The sequence below is a fragment of the Haliotis asinina genome, chromosome 1 (genome assembly GCF_037392515.1).
Source record: "Haliotis asinina isolate JCU_RB_2024 chromosome 1, JCU_Hal_asi_v2, whole genome shotgun sequence".
In the NCBI taxonomy this organism is placed as follows: domain Eukaryota; kingdom Metazoa; phylum Mollusca; class Gastropoda; order Lepetellida; family Haliotidae; genus Haliotis; species Haliotis asinina.
The window spans coordinates 80,084,881-80,101,306 of NC_090280.1; the positions used below are offsets into that span (position 1 = coordinate 80,084,881).

General features: G+C 40.7%; 2 protein-coding genes across 2 annotated transcripts; one reads left to right on the forward strand and one right to left on the reverse strand.

Annotated features, from left to right (window-relative positions):
• Window positions 1-644: 644 nt before the first annotated feature.
• Window positions 645-15,919, reverse strand: LOC137274820 (uncharacterized). Its single transcript, XM_067808140.1, has 4 exons — window positions 15,591-15,919; window positions 2,412-2,536; window positions 1,871-1,989; window positions 645-807 (listed from the first exon to the last, which is right to left on the reverse strand). The coding sequence occupies exons 1-4, from the start codon at window positions 15,906-15,908 to the stop codon at window positions 695-697; spliced, it is 675 nt and encodes a 224-aa protein (XP_067664241.1). The 5' UTR covers window positions 15,909-15,919; the 3' UTR covers window positions 645-694.
• Window positions 3,647-6,267, forward strand: LOC137275301 (uncharacterized). Its single transcript, XM_067808165.1, has 2 exons — window positions 3,647-3,736; window positions 5,588-6,267. Exon 2 carries the CDS (start codon window positions 5,646-5,648, stop codon window positions 6,234-6,236), a length of 591 nt encoding a protein of 196 aa, XP_067664266.1. The 5' UTR covers window positions 3,647-3,736; window positions 5,588-5,645; the 3' UTR covers window positions 6,237-6,267.
• Window positions 15,920-16,426: the final 507 nt, after the last annotated feature.

A 16,426-nucleotide genomic window follows, 5' to 3' on the forward strand; every position in this document is an offset into this window, starting at 1 on the left:
ACGTCAAAGAAATGGGTTCGATTCCCCACATGGGCACAAAGTGTGAAGCCCATTTCTGGTGTTTATATTAACACGACGGTCTTACTGATGCACTATTGTTAAAAGCGGAGCAACATAATACCATAGCCACTTGTAATTAACACAAGCTTACGATCTTCGTTGTGAGGTTGTCCCTATACTTACATCTGGCCCACAACTGTCTTAAGTCCGAGAGTTGAACCCATCTAAACCCATGGAGTGAGTGAGTGAGTTTAGTTTTACGCCGCTTTTAGCAATATTCCAGCAATATCACGGCGGGGGACACCAGAAAATGGGCTTCACACATTGTACCCATGTGGGGAATCGAACGCGTGTCTTCAGCGTGACGAGCGAACGCTTTAACCACTAGGATATCCCACCGCCCCTAAATCCATGGAAATAATTGGCGTTACTTACAAATTAATCGATTGTAGTTCTAATTAAACACCACTGAAAGGTCTAGTTATATCCTTTTGCGTCGTCATGATCTTATGATTCAAACACTGACCATGAGCACTCATTCCACTATACCAGGGAGGTAATCTAGAATTCATTACCGTCACTGACAAAGCAGTAACATTGCATTAAGAGATTTCACAACACTAATATTTAAAGGGAAGACAACCGGCAGTGAAAACGTTTATTGCCGCAAAGACCAAATATACAGCTGCAGCCACTACAATAAGGGGTCCACTATCTGCTGCCAGTCATCCATAGACATGTGCTCCGGCCGACTGACCTGTAACAGTACCCGGTTGACTAACACCATCGGCGTGGAATGGATGCCGCCTGTGGAAGAAAGTACTATCGTAAGCAGATATGATACAAAGCTTGTGAAGACACTTGGTAAAAAGGTAGGGAACGCCTGTGCTTTCATTTGATCCCTGATTTGTTTCCCTAAATATACATCATTTTGAAAAAAGAAGAAGAAATAAACCTATTTAAATTAGCAAGGGCGTCAGTGAGTTGGAGATTAATGGGGAACCCGTGGAAATCTTGCTTCCTATATGGCTTTAACATTGCAGGGAAGGCTAGGTATAGGAGAAAATGATGTGGTTCAGGGACTTTTAACAGAAACCAGCTGCCACAATTATGTACCAGTGAAAAGACAAGATTTTACGACTGCTTCAACCTAAACTGAATTTACATTCAATTCTTTCGCATTTGCGAAACTGTCACTCCTTTACAGTTTGAAAGGAGGTAGTCATGCCTTGCAACAAACTAGCCTTGACCAATGACCCCACTCACTCATACATTGTATTCGGTCTACCAAAGAACTCATTCAACCCACTTACTCACTCGCTCACCCATCACTCAACCCACGTACTTACTCGCTCACTCACTCATCACTTCAAGTAACCCACACACTCTTTCACTCATCCACTCACCCATCACTCAGCCCACGTACTCACTCACTCGGTCACTCATACACTCACCCATCACTCAACCCACGCACTCACTCGGTCACTCTTCACTCAACCCACGCACTCTTTCACTCATCCACTCACCCATCACTCAACCCACGCACTCACTCGGTCACTCTTCACTCAACCCACGCACTCTTTCACTCATCCACTCACCCATCACTCAACCCACGCACTCACTCGGTCACTCATCCGGTCACTCATCCACTCATCCATCACTCAACACACGCACCCACTGACTCATGACTGACTTGGTTGACAAGTGCCATGACACTCCAAGTGCGCAGATAGATGCTCATAAATGCCTGGATTTGACTGTTATGTGCAGACCGCCGTAATATACCCAGAGCATTGCCTAATTCCCTCACTCCCTCAGTCGGGTCGTGTTAACCAGGTCAGTGAGCCATTGTTTAAGATGTGACACTCACGAGAAGCACCATACTTCCACGCAAGACGGGCGTTCTTCTCCTGAGTGTTGTATGCCAGCATCAGATTTGAGAATTCGCCCCTCGCAATCCCCATAGTGGACGCAATGTCGGCAAACTTGCTGAAATTCATCGTTGACGTCAGTTCATTGACGTATTATTCAAACAAATAATGTGTGTCATCGTACCGCGTAACATCTTGTCACTGAAATGAACATATTTTCCGGAAATACACTGTTCATAAAAATATAATCATAAAATATAGTGAAAAAGAGCCAAAGGACTTTCAGATCTAGACTTGTCAGCTATTCCAGGATATTTCTTGGATATATTTCTTTCAGTGTCAGTATAACTACCCAACGGCATAAATTGTTCCTAATATGAAGACTCGATCGCTTTACACCAGTGCGGTGTCAGTGAAAACAAGCTAGTGAATGTCCCTTTACGCCGCTTTCATCCGCGTAAACAGTTGTTTTCATCACTATATACAGCGTAAATTTTTACAGCTGTTAAATCTGAAATTCTGTAATAAACGTCAACTTACTTGATGACATCAGCTGTTGTTTCGTTTATGGTTGCGATGTTTTGAAAGTCATCCATCCGATCAAACACCGCTGAGAACCAGTCAAAGGGGCTGCGACTTGTCAGATGCACGAACACAAATGCGCCCTGTTCGAACCAGTTGATGAAAATAATAACAATGATTACAGATGTACAATAACTGACTGCTTGAATGAATGAATGAATGAATGAATGAATGAATGAAATTTTCTTTCATACATCTCCAAGTTTGATCGTTCCAATATTGCGTTGGTGGTTAGAATAATTGTTATGTACTTAATGGGTCACAGGCGATCGCATTGAAAACAGATTTAAAAAGTAATTAACAACATAAGTGATAGAAACCGAATAATATGTATTGATACATGCAAACTGCTTTATTAATGGTGTGTCAGTTTTCTAATCCATCGTCACACTGGCTCCCACGAAGCCTGTGATCAGGAAATGATATTCTCTAAGGTTCCAGGGTGTCAAAACGAAAGTTATAGACCACAGGGAAAATCGTATGTTCAGATGACGTCATAGACAAAAACAATGAAATGACGTCATAGAATGGTTCCATGACGACGCCACTTTCGTCTAGCCACCAGTCGCCTTCACGATATCATTGTGAACAGACATACATTTGCTGCTCATTTGAAACTTTGGAGGCTGTTGCTGTTGAAAGATCAATTTGTCAAGAAGATTTCTGCCTGAGTCCAGAAGGTAAGGAAACTAATCTATGTGGATTACTTGTTACAATTATATTTGTTGGTTTTAGCGGAATTGATGTTTTCTGGAAGAACAAAGCATAGAGCTTTATCAAGACAGTCTGGGCTAGACAATGCCATACAACTTGAATATTGTTGAGTGCGGCGTTAAACAGCAAACAAAACGAAGAAATTACTGAGCTGGTGTCGTAATCGAATTATCATTTATCTCCAGATGATCGTTGACCCACAAGAACGGTTGAAACGACGGAAGCTTCTCTCTCCAATTCCTGAGTCGGCGGAGAGCGAATCAGATCAGCCAAACCTTACACCTTCACAAAATGTCAACTTACTTGGTACGTCGTCAGTGTATGCTCTTAAATTCAACAGGAAATATCTGAAATTCTAGATGTATGACGTATTTTCCGTTGTGAAAATTAAACAAAAACTGTTTTGTGAGTTTTAGATTCAGTATACTGTCAGTCAACAAAGTGTCACTGAAATCAAACCCGCTGCAACAAGACTCGGACATGATATCGCAGTACCTATACAATGTTCCTGTTTTGTTCACAGTTCAGTATGTGGAACTGAAGTCCCGGGTCGGGGATTTGGAGGAAAGGTGGGTATAACTTGGTTATTTACTAAGGGGATCGGATGATCGTATGTCATCGTATCCCAGCTGGGAAGATAATGCTCGTGATGTTGATCACTGGATTGTCTGGTTCAGACTAGATTATTTACAGACCGTCGCCATATAGCTGGAATATTGCAATTGGTGCACGCGGCGTTAAACAGCAAACAAACATGACTAAATTAACGTGGTCAACTGAGTGGATAGAGTGTCTACCGGGAGGTTCGATCCCCGGATGCGTCTCACTGAAAAATGGTACTTGTTGCCATCAAGGCAAGATTAAAAAATACGTCAAGGACTAGTCGGCTCGGAAGTCGGAATCGCTGTGACAGCTTTCGAAATACTTGCCTGCCGGGACGGCATATTTTCAACACGGACTGTCAGATTTTCAAAGTCACATATCGGGATAAAATTTATACATTATATGAAGATAATAAATCCCCATTAACGCGTTAGAAATACATGACGAATTCCAATTGGATGATAAACTGCGTCGATTGTCAAACCTAAATTATTTGCGGACAGGTTAGTTTAGGGTTGACACGTTTTACACCTAACCAGTCTAGGTGAGCTTCATACCCTGTACTATAATCTGTCTGTATCCTATATCCATATTAAACGTGGTATCTTGTTTGGCTAGCACTCTAAAACAGCATCTCACTGGCGAGTATGCATGGTTTTACGCCGCTTTGAGGAATATCCCAGCAATATCTAGGCAGAGGACACAAGAGACCATACGACACACTCTGTAACCGTGTGGAGAATCGAACCCGGGTTTTAAGCCTGACGAGAGGACGCTTTAACTACGAGGCTACCCGAGTGAGCCTATCAAGGCAAGGGAATATTATCAGCCTCGGCTCAGATACACACTGGGCTTAGAAGGCAAAACAACGATGATAAACACACACATGAGTTCAAAGTTAGAAATGACACTATGTCTTCACTGAAAGGGTAATTATGCTCCGGGCATTTTAGATGAACCACTTCCACAACCCCAGCAGTAACGCTAACAAGAGCGTTTGTATTTATTTAGGATTTTATGCCAGGTCAATGAGTATGCCAAATCGTTTATCACGAGTTGGTGTCAAAATGGCGTTTAACTTTCAAATACAGCCGGTATGTTGTTTGTGCACCACCCTATAACACACGTAGATAACACTTAGTCAGAGGGATACATTGAACATCGTATGTGTGAACAAAGCAAGTACACAAAGAATATCAATATTGTCAAGGTTGACTGGTTTCCGATAAGTAGTATTTTCAATACACACACACACACACGCACACACATATGGACTTCAGGACATGAAAATTGAAACATGTAGAAAAAGATCCGTGTCGTGTAATTAAGGAACTATTTGTTGTGTATGTAATATGTACTCTCTCTCTCTCTCTCTCTCTCTCTCTCTATATATATATATATATATATATATATATATATATATATATACACACATATAATATATATATATATATATATATATATATATATATATATATATATATATATATATATATATATATGTGAGAGAGAGAGGAGGAGAGGAACATTACAATAATTAATAACGTAATTCTGTGCTTTTGTCGATAACCTATGATATTAAAATTATATAAATTGCACCAGAATTTAGTCATTGACCAACGTCACTCCCTTGAGGATATTTCCTGATCATATCTCCGCCTATTCAGTTCCAGTAGTTTGTTGTCCGCGAAGAGTAATGGTTTTTCGCTGCTAGAATTGCACCTGTACAGATCCGAAAAGGTTTACAACATAGTTCTATCGTCATGTTTTTGGTAACATGTTAGTATTTACACTAACACGACTCTTTTCTTCTACAGCTTCCTCGATCATCTCCTGAACGAGAACAAGAAACTCCGAGAAGAGAATGAGCGATAGATGCGAGAACTGAGCCATGAGAGAGAGTTGAGGCTGAAGGCCGAGGTGGAGAGACAACAGTTCCGACTAGACTATTATAACTATAAACTGAGTTTCACAATGGAGCAGGCCGAGCTCCAGGAAGTGAAGAAGACACTGGAGGAACTGACGGAGACGCGGGAGACGCAGAAGAAGGCGGAGGAGGAAAAGAGGAAGAAGCTGGAGGAAGAGCTGAAGCAGTTAAAGGCTGACCATCAGCTTGCTGTGCATGAACTCTCAACCCTCCAGCGCCACGCTGCTTCTCCGACCTGTCAAACTCCAGGCAAGACACAACCCAGTCTCCACACCGTAGCTCCTCCAGTTCAGCCGAAGAAGTCACACAGACCCTACACAGGACGATCTAAGAACAATGTTCCATATGATACCATCAATGCCAAGACTGATCTGCTCGCATCAGGGGACAATTTGATCAAGGCCAAGGTTACAACTGCAAAGAAGAACATAATCAAGAATGTGACAAACTATTGTAAGCAGGGTCGAATTGCTGCCATGAAACCAATCCGAGGAACCAAGCTTGTTTCTGTTACAAAGCAGACCCGGAAAATGCGTTAGTAAACTCAGACTAATATAACCACGAGTGTATGTGCGTTACTTGCATGGCAATTGTTAATTGTTGTAAACTATTGTCTAGTAATTTTTATCAGGAAGAATATATTTCATTGCTGAAGAAAAACCGCGTTTCGTTATTTCTGTGTGAGTTAGAAAGGTTATGGTACGGTCTGGTACGGAACTGATATTTTATCAATCTCACTGTGCGTTACAGAACTACACTTAATAAGCGCAAAGAACACATAACAGGTATAACCAGTCAGCCAAATGCATTGTGACTGATTTTACGACTTGTCAAACAGGGGCAGTCTGTGATTTCTTAGCCCAAACGTCGATATAAAATATAGAATTATTATAATAACTGAGTTATTAAGATTTAAAATTAACATTCATTTGTAAATGCCATTTCAACGGGAAATTGGAATTCAGTGTTGCCAGTGTTGCTTGTGGTGTCTATTTTCTTTTTCGGATCGGTAGGCCATTGTCTGAATTGGTTAATGAGACTCATGTTCCGGTATGTCATCTCATGGATCACTTAGTTCTACTTTACTTTATCAGCATATATAGAACTGGCACATGTTTTGCATGAGACAGCACATGTTATACTAGGCTACATTCCAATGAGTGAGTATGGTTTTACTCTGCCTTTCGTTGTATTCCAGCAATATTACCACAGGGACCACAAGAAATGGGCTTCACACATTGTAACCTTATGGGGAATCGAACCCGTGTCTTCAGCGTGACGAGCGATTATTTTAACAACTTGACTACCCATGACACCCCTACATACACAAAGAGTGTGTGAGTATGGCTATACGCGGCTTTTAGCAATAGTCCAACACAATCACGGCTGGGGACACCAGCACGGAAATTACCGATGGTTTGCGACTGAAAATCGATGGAAGGGAGATAACTCTAAATCTGTTTACCTTGTGTCGTCTGCAAAATGGTGATTCGCCTCGCATTCAACAGAGGTGCTTCAAACAGTTTAAAATTAAAACTTATGTGTTCGGTAAGATAAATACGTTGTTCACTGGTCCCTCGGGGTCCATATGGGCTCATAAACCCACGAGGTTTGTTTATGTAACACACACAAACCTCGAGGGTACATGAGCCCATGGACCCCTCGTGACCAGTGAACAACTTATATAGTTGCAGTATTAAAGTTATTATTCTTACGTCAGCTATCATTTGTAATGGCGCTATGTCTAAATTCAAAATAGGCAATTAAGGAGTGCCCTTCGTAATGCAATATCAATGCACACTCATTTTCATGAAGCCATGGTCTGTAAGTCGCTAAATTAGACTTGAGGAGAGAACGCACTGCTCATTTTTGCACTAATCTCTCCTCAGTGAAGTCCCGTTTCTAAGGTTCTCCCAACCAATGAGACTGTAGTTAGGCTTAGACTTAGAACTTAGTTTAACAGATATTTCACACGGTCCCATATTAACTACATAAGCTGTAGATATAAATGTGAAAAATCAGGGTTTTTTTCTATTTCTAACAGTACCTTAGGCTACTTCTCGAGAGACTAAACAAGTTTGTGGTCTTTGAATACATTTAGAAGTGCTCCACATAACGAAGGGGGTTTATGGATGTCAGGTTCTGTGTTACGTGGGACACAACTTTTCGGACTGTATCCTTACCCCATCATCGCGGAAACACAATTTCACCTCACCTTACCATGTGATATTTTGTTTCATCCTTAAGCAAAGATTAAATGACATATTTTCACAGATCTGACACTGTCAAATAATATCTTCAAGATTTGTCACTATGCAAATATAAAGTCATTACTTGTTCCTGAAAAATATGTATCCGAACTACAGTATAGGAGAGATTTCTGTAAATTCCGAATATCACTAGACAATTTTAATGTTAAAAATCTCAGAAAGAAAAATATACATGATAAAAATAACAGATACCTCCCTATGATCTCAACTGTGTACAGAGATGAACAACACATGAAAATCCTGTTAAACTCAAGATATATAAATATAATATCTGTTCAATATTCTTGGAAGATTTTAGACGGTAATAGATCTATATGTATCTATATTTATATTTACACGTGACTGCGCAGTGTAAAAATATAACACAACTGCCCTATAGGTCATATGTCCTGAAATACTGAGTAAACTTCTGTCTGGTATTTTTTATCAATCTTTCTGTGTTGTCGAGGGGAGTATAAACGGCTTGACTGTCAAAGTCCTGTTTCTATTTTGGTGTGACAGATGATAGGCGACTGCTCTAATTACAAGCTATCGAGATAACGTTAATTGAACTAGACGTATTGTTAACGAGGTAAAAAGATATTATAGATATGTAGACCGAATTCTCTTGGCTGTCTTTCCACGAACATATTCTACACGAAGCTGTTTCTCGACGCCAACCATTGACAAGATCCGATGAACGTAAAGCTGCTGCTGACCTATGCTATACTGTACAATAACAGTCGCTTTGTTTAATGGAGCATTGCCCTGAGGTCTGTGTCTGTTGCATATTCAAGCACTGTATTCCAGCATTTCGGGTGACGCATCTTGTTTTGTCTGTTTTTTGTTTTACGCCGGACTATCCCAGCTTTATGGCGGCAGTCTGTAAATAATCCAACAGCATGACCATCGGTCAACGCAGTTGGGATACGATGACATGTCAGCCAAGTCAGCGAGCGTGACCTCCCGATCCCAGTAGTCGCCCCTTACAACAAGCATCGGTTGCTGGAGACCAATTATAAGATCTTCACGGTTCTTATTGTTTCACGGTTGCGGGAAATTGGTAGATGTAATTGTTCTATGATACAACAACTGTGTGTTTTGCTCATTGGGGTCCGTATAAAAAAAGTTACAAAGAATGTATTATAATACTAACTTAAATATTCTTGAACTTATTTTTTCAAACTACCTTTTCATTGGTGTGATATCAAATCATTTCATAATATGGAAACCTATTTCATCTTGGGATATTTAATTCCGACGAAGAAATTTCTTATCAATAACAACTAAACTCTTGTAGAAATCACATGTAACAGATGTGAGGAGATTACACTTTCTTGCAGAGAATTCTGTTTCCTTTGAGGGCAACATGCACTAAACCGTCAGTTAACAAGGCCAGTGCTACAACTCCATTCAGCTCTTGCGGCAGTAACCTTCAGCAACCCATGCTTGCCATAAAAGGCGACTATGCTTGTCGTAAGAGGCGACTAACGGGACTGGGTGGTCAGGCTCGCTGACTTGGTTGACACATGTCATCGGTTCCCAATTGCGCAGATCGATGCTCATGTTCTCATGATCATCGATCTCTGGATTGTCTGGTCGATTATTTACAGACAGATATGTACAATATTGCTGAATGCGGCGTAAAACTAAACTCACTCACTCGCAGCAGTATAATGAAATTTCTGTTCATGGTGCTTCCAGGGTCTCATGTCATGTCTCATTGTGGCTTTATGAAAAGTGAGTGAGTGTATGAAAGCTTAACCCCAAGCAGCGTTCTAATAAATAATAAAAGTGAGTGAATGAGCGTTTAACCTCAAACAGTGTTCTAATGTAATTTATGGCTCTATAAAGATTGAGTGAGCGAAGGAAAGTTTAACTTCCAAATAGTGTTCTAATATCATTTTTGGTTCTTTAAAGAGTGAGTGAGTGAAGGTTTAAACCTAAACACTGTTCTAATTTGAATTTCAATCATTTGTGGCTTGAATGAAAAGTTCGTTTTTGCATTCTTTCAAACACTCGACATGTATGTATGCAGAGCCTTGTAATGGCGGCTGTTGACTGGGAGAGTGAGTGTGGCTTTACGCCCCTTTTAGCAATATCAGAAATGGTCACCTCGTAAAGAAAGCTAAGAGTTGTCGATATAGACGTTATGGATAACACCTTCTTTTCTCGTGAAAGTGACGTTTCGATACAGATTGTTGTACAGCTTTTCTCGTGAAAGTGACGTTTCGATACAGATTGTTGTACAGCTTTTCTCGTGAAAGTGACGTTTCGATACAGATTGTTGTACAGCTTTTCTCGTGAAAGTGACGTTTCGATACAGATTGTTGTACAGCTTTTCTCGTGAAAGTGACGTTTCGATACAGATTGTTGTACAGCTTTTCTCGTGAAAGTGACGTTTCGATACAGATTGTTGTACAGCTTCCTAGCAGAAACAACCCTTACGACTAAAGTTGCAGCAACCTCCTGACTTATGCAGGATCTCACTGCATCATTCTCCTTCGAACGGTTTGAGTGAGTGAGTGGGTTTGGTTTTATGCCGCTTTTAGCAATATTCCAGTAACATCACGACAGGGGACACCAGAAATTAACTTCAAACTCAACGGTTAGAAATACACGAACATATATAAATGAAGATATTCCGTTGCATATAAATGAATATAATCTTGTATGTATAAATGAATATAATTGGTTATACATAAATATATGAATTGTAAACGGTTGAAATAGTTTATTCGCACATTTGATTTATCATTGGTGTTGCATGCTTGACAATGACGACACATAGACGACACTAAGCAGTTGAAGAAAACTGGGAATGATGTTCCATGTGTGAACCAACGCTTGTTCCAATTCAGCATAGTGAATGGCTTATTCTGGCTTTGACGTAAACGTCGCTCCACTCATCCTAAGCAAGCTCAAAAGGGAACGGGTCCGGAGAAACAACTGACAAAGCAAGTACAGGAGTGTTCTCGCTCAGGAAACCATTCACAGCACAAACGACATGTGAACGGGCATTACAAAGCTGAAGCGTGAAGTTATATGAAGTTATCTCCTCATGAGACTCAATAATCTAGTCTCTGTATCGCAGTCAGATTGCCACCCGACAACAGTAAGTTGTGTCGGATCCTGAGATGTGTTGCTACGTCATACCATGGACTTTCGCGACCTGTCGAAACTGTCGACGTTGAACAACGCACGCGTCAGTATACCGTTCAGCATCGCAGCCGGCACACCTTTGCCCTGCCATCTCTGAGCTGTCCAGAAGAAATCTCGACTCGTCAGTGAACAAAACACCACCTCACTCCTGTCTGATGTGAGGTAAATGCTGTCTGCACCATGGGCCAGATGTTGTGCTCCCTCAGTCGCTTCCGTACAGTTCAGGAACTGATTAGACGTAAGCCAGGAGTGGTCCGAGGAGTCAAACTGACAGTCTGGAATCAGCTCCTTAGATGTGTCAGCGGTTGTCTAGCTAACGCAACATCACGTGTGGATGGCCGGTCCGAGGCAAATTTCTCGTGTTGTCGAATAGGCAACAGACAAAAGAGTCGTTCAAAACCTGATTGTGTGAATTAGAACTGTTTCACTGCCATTTTATGTTGAAAACGTCTCCATAGAAATGAGATCGTGTTTCCATGGACACCAAAATCTCTGGCCACTTCATTTTGGGCCATTTCGATATCCAGCTAGTCTGTCGTACAGACCCTGAAGCAAATGTATCCAAGAAAGCCCATGCAAGTCTAGAAATGTGACAAGTCTAGATTCTCCTAGCTTCTGAAAATGAAGAAAGTTTCAGGGCTCCATTTCATTATATTATTTTTTAACTAGGAACATTTTTCAATGAAATATGTTCATTTCAGAGACTAGTTATCTAGTCTCCAGCATACCAACTGCGCCAAGACGTTGATTTTCTGAAAGCCGTGGCATGGCGTACACGTTTAGAGTGAGTGAGTGTGTTGGAATATATAGTGGGAGGGAGAGTTAGGCTCCGTCCTTGTCTGAAAGTTGCTGACGTGAAGTAAGGTTAAAAACGACGAGAGAGCCTACTTTACTGTGTGATTTATGAACTGTTTTAGTTTCACCTTACCAGCTTGATATGGGAGAAAAGTCACATCAGTATGACACTCCTCAAATTTTCAGCAAGACCACACGGCTGGTTAGATGTGAAACTTGCAAGCCCTGTCAAAGCTTCCCTGCCCACAAAACATACTGACATACATGTAAAAATTTCAACCCGACAATCGGGCAGGTGAATTTAAGAATCTGGCAGCCTGTGCTGAAAATAACCTGTCCCGGGCGTTCGAGCAGGCAGGTATTTCGAGCACTTACTTTGGGCGCTTACATTTGTCAAGTTTAAACCAGTCTACAACAAACTATGAATTGGATTGTGAGTTACTGAGTGAGTGAGTGAGTTTACTTTTACGACGCACTCAGCAATGTCCCAGCAATATGGTCTGTAAACAATCGAATCTGGACCAGACAATCCAGTGAAAACCAACAAGAGCATCGATCTGCGCAATTAGGAGCCGATGACATGTTTCAACCAAGTCAGCGAGCTTGAACACCGTTAGTCGCTTCTTACGACCAGCATACTCGCCTTTTGGAGCAAGCATGGGTTGCTGAGTACCTGTTCTAAACCGGACCTTTACTGATATATACTCGATTGTAGTTTACACACATGTAGCATACAGTTGATTTATTTGAGAGGATGGTGACTGCAGTCGAAGTTTAAGATCACGATCTAACAGATTTACAATAATTGTAGGGTGAAATCGTTTAACCAACGTGGGCGCTGGTGGACGTGGAATTGTTTGTTAGTTTAGTTGGTGTTGAACGCCGCAATCAGCAATATTGCAGTTGTATGGCGGAGGTTTGTAAATAATAGAATCTGGACCAGACAATCCAGTGAGTAACAACATTAGTGTTGATCTACGAAGCTAGGATAGGATAACATCACTGTGTCAACCATGCCAGCGGGCTTGCCAACACGAACTCAGACAAGCATGGGTTGCCAACTTCTAAGGCCAAGCTGACTATGATACATGTGGCACTTGGATTATAAAAGGTGATAACACCAGTATACCCTTATGAAGGATGTGGTTCCTATTGTTATATTGTTATAGTTATACAACACACTAAGGTGACGTGACACGGTAGATAGGTATTACCACCAGGTATTATTAAATTGAATACCGCCTACAGGCTTGAGTGGAACATATGCTTATGACCATTATTCTTATCTTCACCGTGACGTAATATTCAGTTAGAGCACAGTATGAGTACACAAAGCCCTTTATAAAATAGTCAGGTGAAACAGATGTTATAACTGGGCGAAAGCTTTCTCATTAAAGTATACAGATTCTAGTACTTTTGTTATGTTGAGTCACATCCAGGATTCGAACCCACACTCATACAGTCTGTCAGTGATGATCAGATCTCTGTAAGCCCTATTATAGCATATGTCCGTACACAGTTGTTCTTTAGCATAGACAACATACAGCTATCATTGCAAGTCGCAAGATAGTAAATTCTCAAATCATACAGATATCCAATACCCTACCTCCCCAGTACAAAATTGGAGACACAGCAACCCAAATAAATAAATAAATAAATAAATAAATAAATAAATAAATAAATAAATAAATAAATAAAGAAAAAAAAAAGAAAAAAACATAAAATCAACACACGCCACCCCACCCCTCAAGCCATACATTACAACCCTTCGTCATTATGTTCCCTTAATCTTCTAATGGAAAGGGTCGCCCCAGCTTATTTTATGTCAACGTTCTCAACATGTTTCAATAACTTGTAGTCTGTCATTCAACAATCATACACTTTCAAGTAGCATATCTTGAAAGAATGATAAGAAAAACAACACGTTTTACCGACAGTTAACTCCTTTACGTGTGTTTATGAACATAAACGTCATTAGCATGTTAAATGTAATACTTAGGATGGTTTTTTTCTAAGCAGGTATTCTATAATCCAAGGTTATATCTCAAACTGTGCAAAAGGCGTGTCTAGGTCATAAGAGGTTATATTCCTATTCAACGGACAAGTGAAATAATATATACACAGGTCTTTATATACACTGGAAACATGTATTTATTAACATGTTATTATTGTTATTTACTTGACACACTTTTTTCCAACGCTTTTAACGTTTTTCCAATGTAACACTGCTGAAAAGGGCGGTGGGGTAGCCGAGTGGTTAAAGCGTTCGCTCGTCACCATTACTGATCAGGCTCGAGGACTAAGTTGACACATGTTATCGTAACCCATCTGCGTAGACTAATGCTCATAGTGTCAATCACTGAATTGTCTGGACCAGACTTGATTCTGAACAGATGGTAGCAATATTGCTGAGGGCGGCTTTAAACAATGAATAAACACATTAAGATGTGTGACCCTTAATACTCTGTCTGTCTCGAATAGGCGACAGACACAAGAGTCGTTCTGAACCTGATTGTGTGAATTAGAACTGTAACTAAACGAATCTTTGAACTTTCTTTTATGATTTGCCTACAGGAGACATCAGTATCGAGTGAGTGAGTATGGCTGTTAGACATATTCCAACAATATCACGGCAGTTGACGCCAGAAATGGGCCTCACTCACTGTACACATGTATTGAATCGACCAAGGTCTTCAGCGTTGCGAGTGAGCGCTTTAACCTCTAGGGTACTCCATCGCACTTTAGCAGTCTCGAATAAGGTCAAAGTCAGCCATTACCAGTAATATACTTTTTTTAAAAAGTAGGGGAACCTGAACTTTGAAGTCTGGTAATGCATGTGTGTGTGTGTGTGTGTGTGTGTGTGGGGGGGGGGGGGGGGGGGGGGGCATTTTTCCGATAAGTTTCTTGCATCTGTGCATAGTAAGGTTTTCAGAGTCAAATCACACACTACTGACTGAAAATTGTAAACCTGAAATTTTCATGTCATACTCCAGTCACCTAACAAGGGGGATAACTGAACGAACAGCTTTGCTTTGAATGAAATCCATGTGGTGATGCATTCCCAAAACATCCATTATTATTGTATCAACATTGATTCAGTGCCATATATCTCTCAATTTCGACAATCGTACAATGAGTACAAAGAGTATTTAATATACTTTCCTCAGGTTGTACTTCAGTATGAATGGGCGTGTTGTTTAATCGTTGTGAAAAGATATTTCTTTCCGTTGAGGCTTGGCAAAGTCACTGACCGAGTACACATTTTAATCTGTATAGGAGTATAGGACATTAATACTTAAATTTATCAATTCCGCATAAAAATGGCTTTTTAAGGAGGGTTTTAAGCATTTAAAAAATATTTGACCACGAGCACCGTTACCGCAAGCTGATTTTTATATCGATAGCAAAATACGGTATGGACATTACCCATTGTCGGTGTTAATTTCGAAGCCCTTTTCGAATTTTAGGGAGCCTAACCCACTCTATTTTGTCATACGTATGAAAGTAACAATTTGAGGAAAAAGCGGAGGACACTTGCCATATCAACAAGTCCAAATGTTGTCGTATCAGTTTCACAATATGAATGGACAAACAAAAACCCCTCCACCACCACCACCACCACCAACAACAACAACAGCTCTCCCTAATACACTTAAATACTTCACAATGACATTATTCAAAGCTCACCTTTCCTGCATAAAACGAGTAGGTGTGATATGGCAGAGGATACATATGCACACGAAGTTGCAAGGAGTTCTGGCCGTAATGGTCCGCGAGCTGAAGCAAAGGTTCGTATATTGTTCTGCTGTCCGAACACAAAAGATTCAAGAACGCGTCCACCTTTACGGGGGCGTCTGCATTGCCTCCCCTGTAAACAAATCCTGGTTCGTCCTTAGGTATCCATATTTGTGCGACAACAGTCACCAACAGCGAGAGAAAGAGTTGGCTCTTCACAGCGTCCATGGTTGTCGAGGGCGGATGTGTAGTGCGAAGAGACGACTTCATCAGCTTATATACAAAGTGTTTTGCGACTTACCGTATAGTCTCGAAAATGCTTTCAATTGTCAGCCGAGTGTCTTCTGAAATCGTTTTCTTACGGACAATCAAATAATTGTTTGAATACTACCGTTTTGAAGTTTACTTCAACATGTCGTAAACCTGTGTAAGACTTAGTATGGGGTTGAGTAGATCTAATACAACAAACCCTTCGTGAACCGAATGGAAGAAGTGACGTTTTATCAGCCTGTCAAAATATCATGTGATTGCTGAATGAGAATATAAGCTAAGAAATATACAAACGAAGCGTGGATCATCGTTAATCTATAAGCTTTGTTTCTGAGCATGTAGCGCAGATTATTGATAAGTGCATGTGTTGGGGGCACGTGAACATAACGATGAAACGCGGGTCACGCCCCTCAATGCGCGCGGTACCAGTACGATTACGTAAAGGGAACTAAAACCCATTTCATCGCTCGACATTGAAAAAACAAGTAAGCATGCCGTTTTATCAGCCTGTCAAAATA

Bases quoted from the DNA above. Each gene is read 5' to 3' on its own strand.
- LOC137275301 (XM_067808165.1), top strand. From the start codon at position 5,646: ATGCGAGAACTGAGCCATGAGAGAGAGTTGAGGCTGAAGGCCGAGGTG.
- LOC137274820 (XM_067808140.1), bottom strand. From the start codon at position 15,908: ATGAAGTCGTCTCTTCGCACTACACATCCGCCCTCGACAACCATGGAC. The intron at 2,537-15,590 runs GTGAGCTTTGAA...TGGTTCGAACAG, and splicing joins ACTCGTTTTATGCAGGAAAG to GGCGCATTTGTGTTCGTGCA. The intron at 1,990-2,411 runs GTAAGTTGACGT...GATGAATTTCAG, and splicing joins ACAACAGCTGATGTCATCAA to CAAGTTTGCCGACATTGCGT.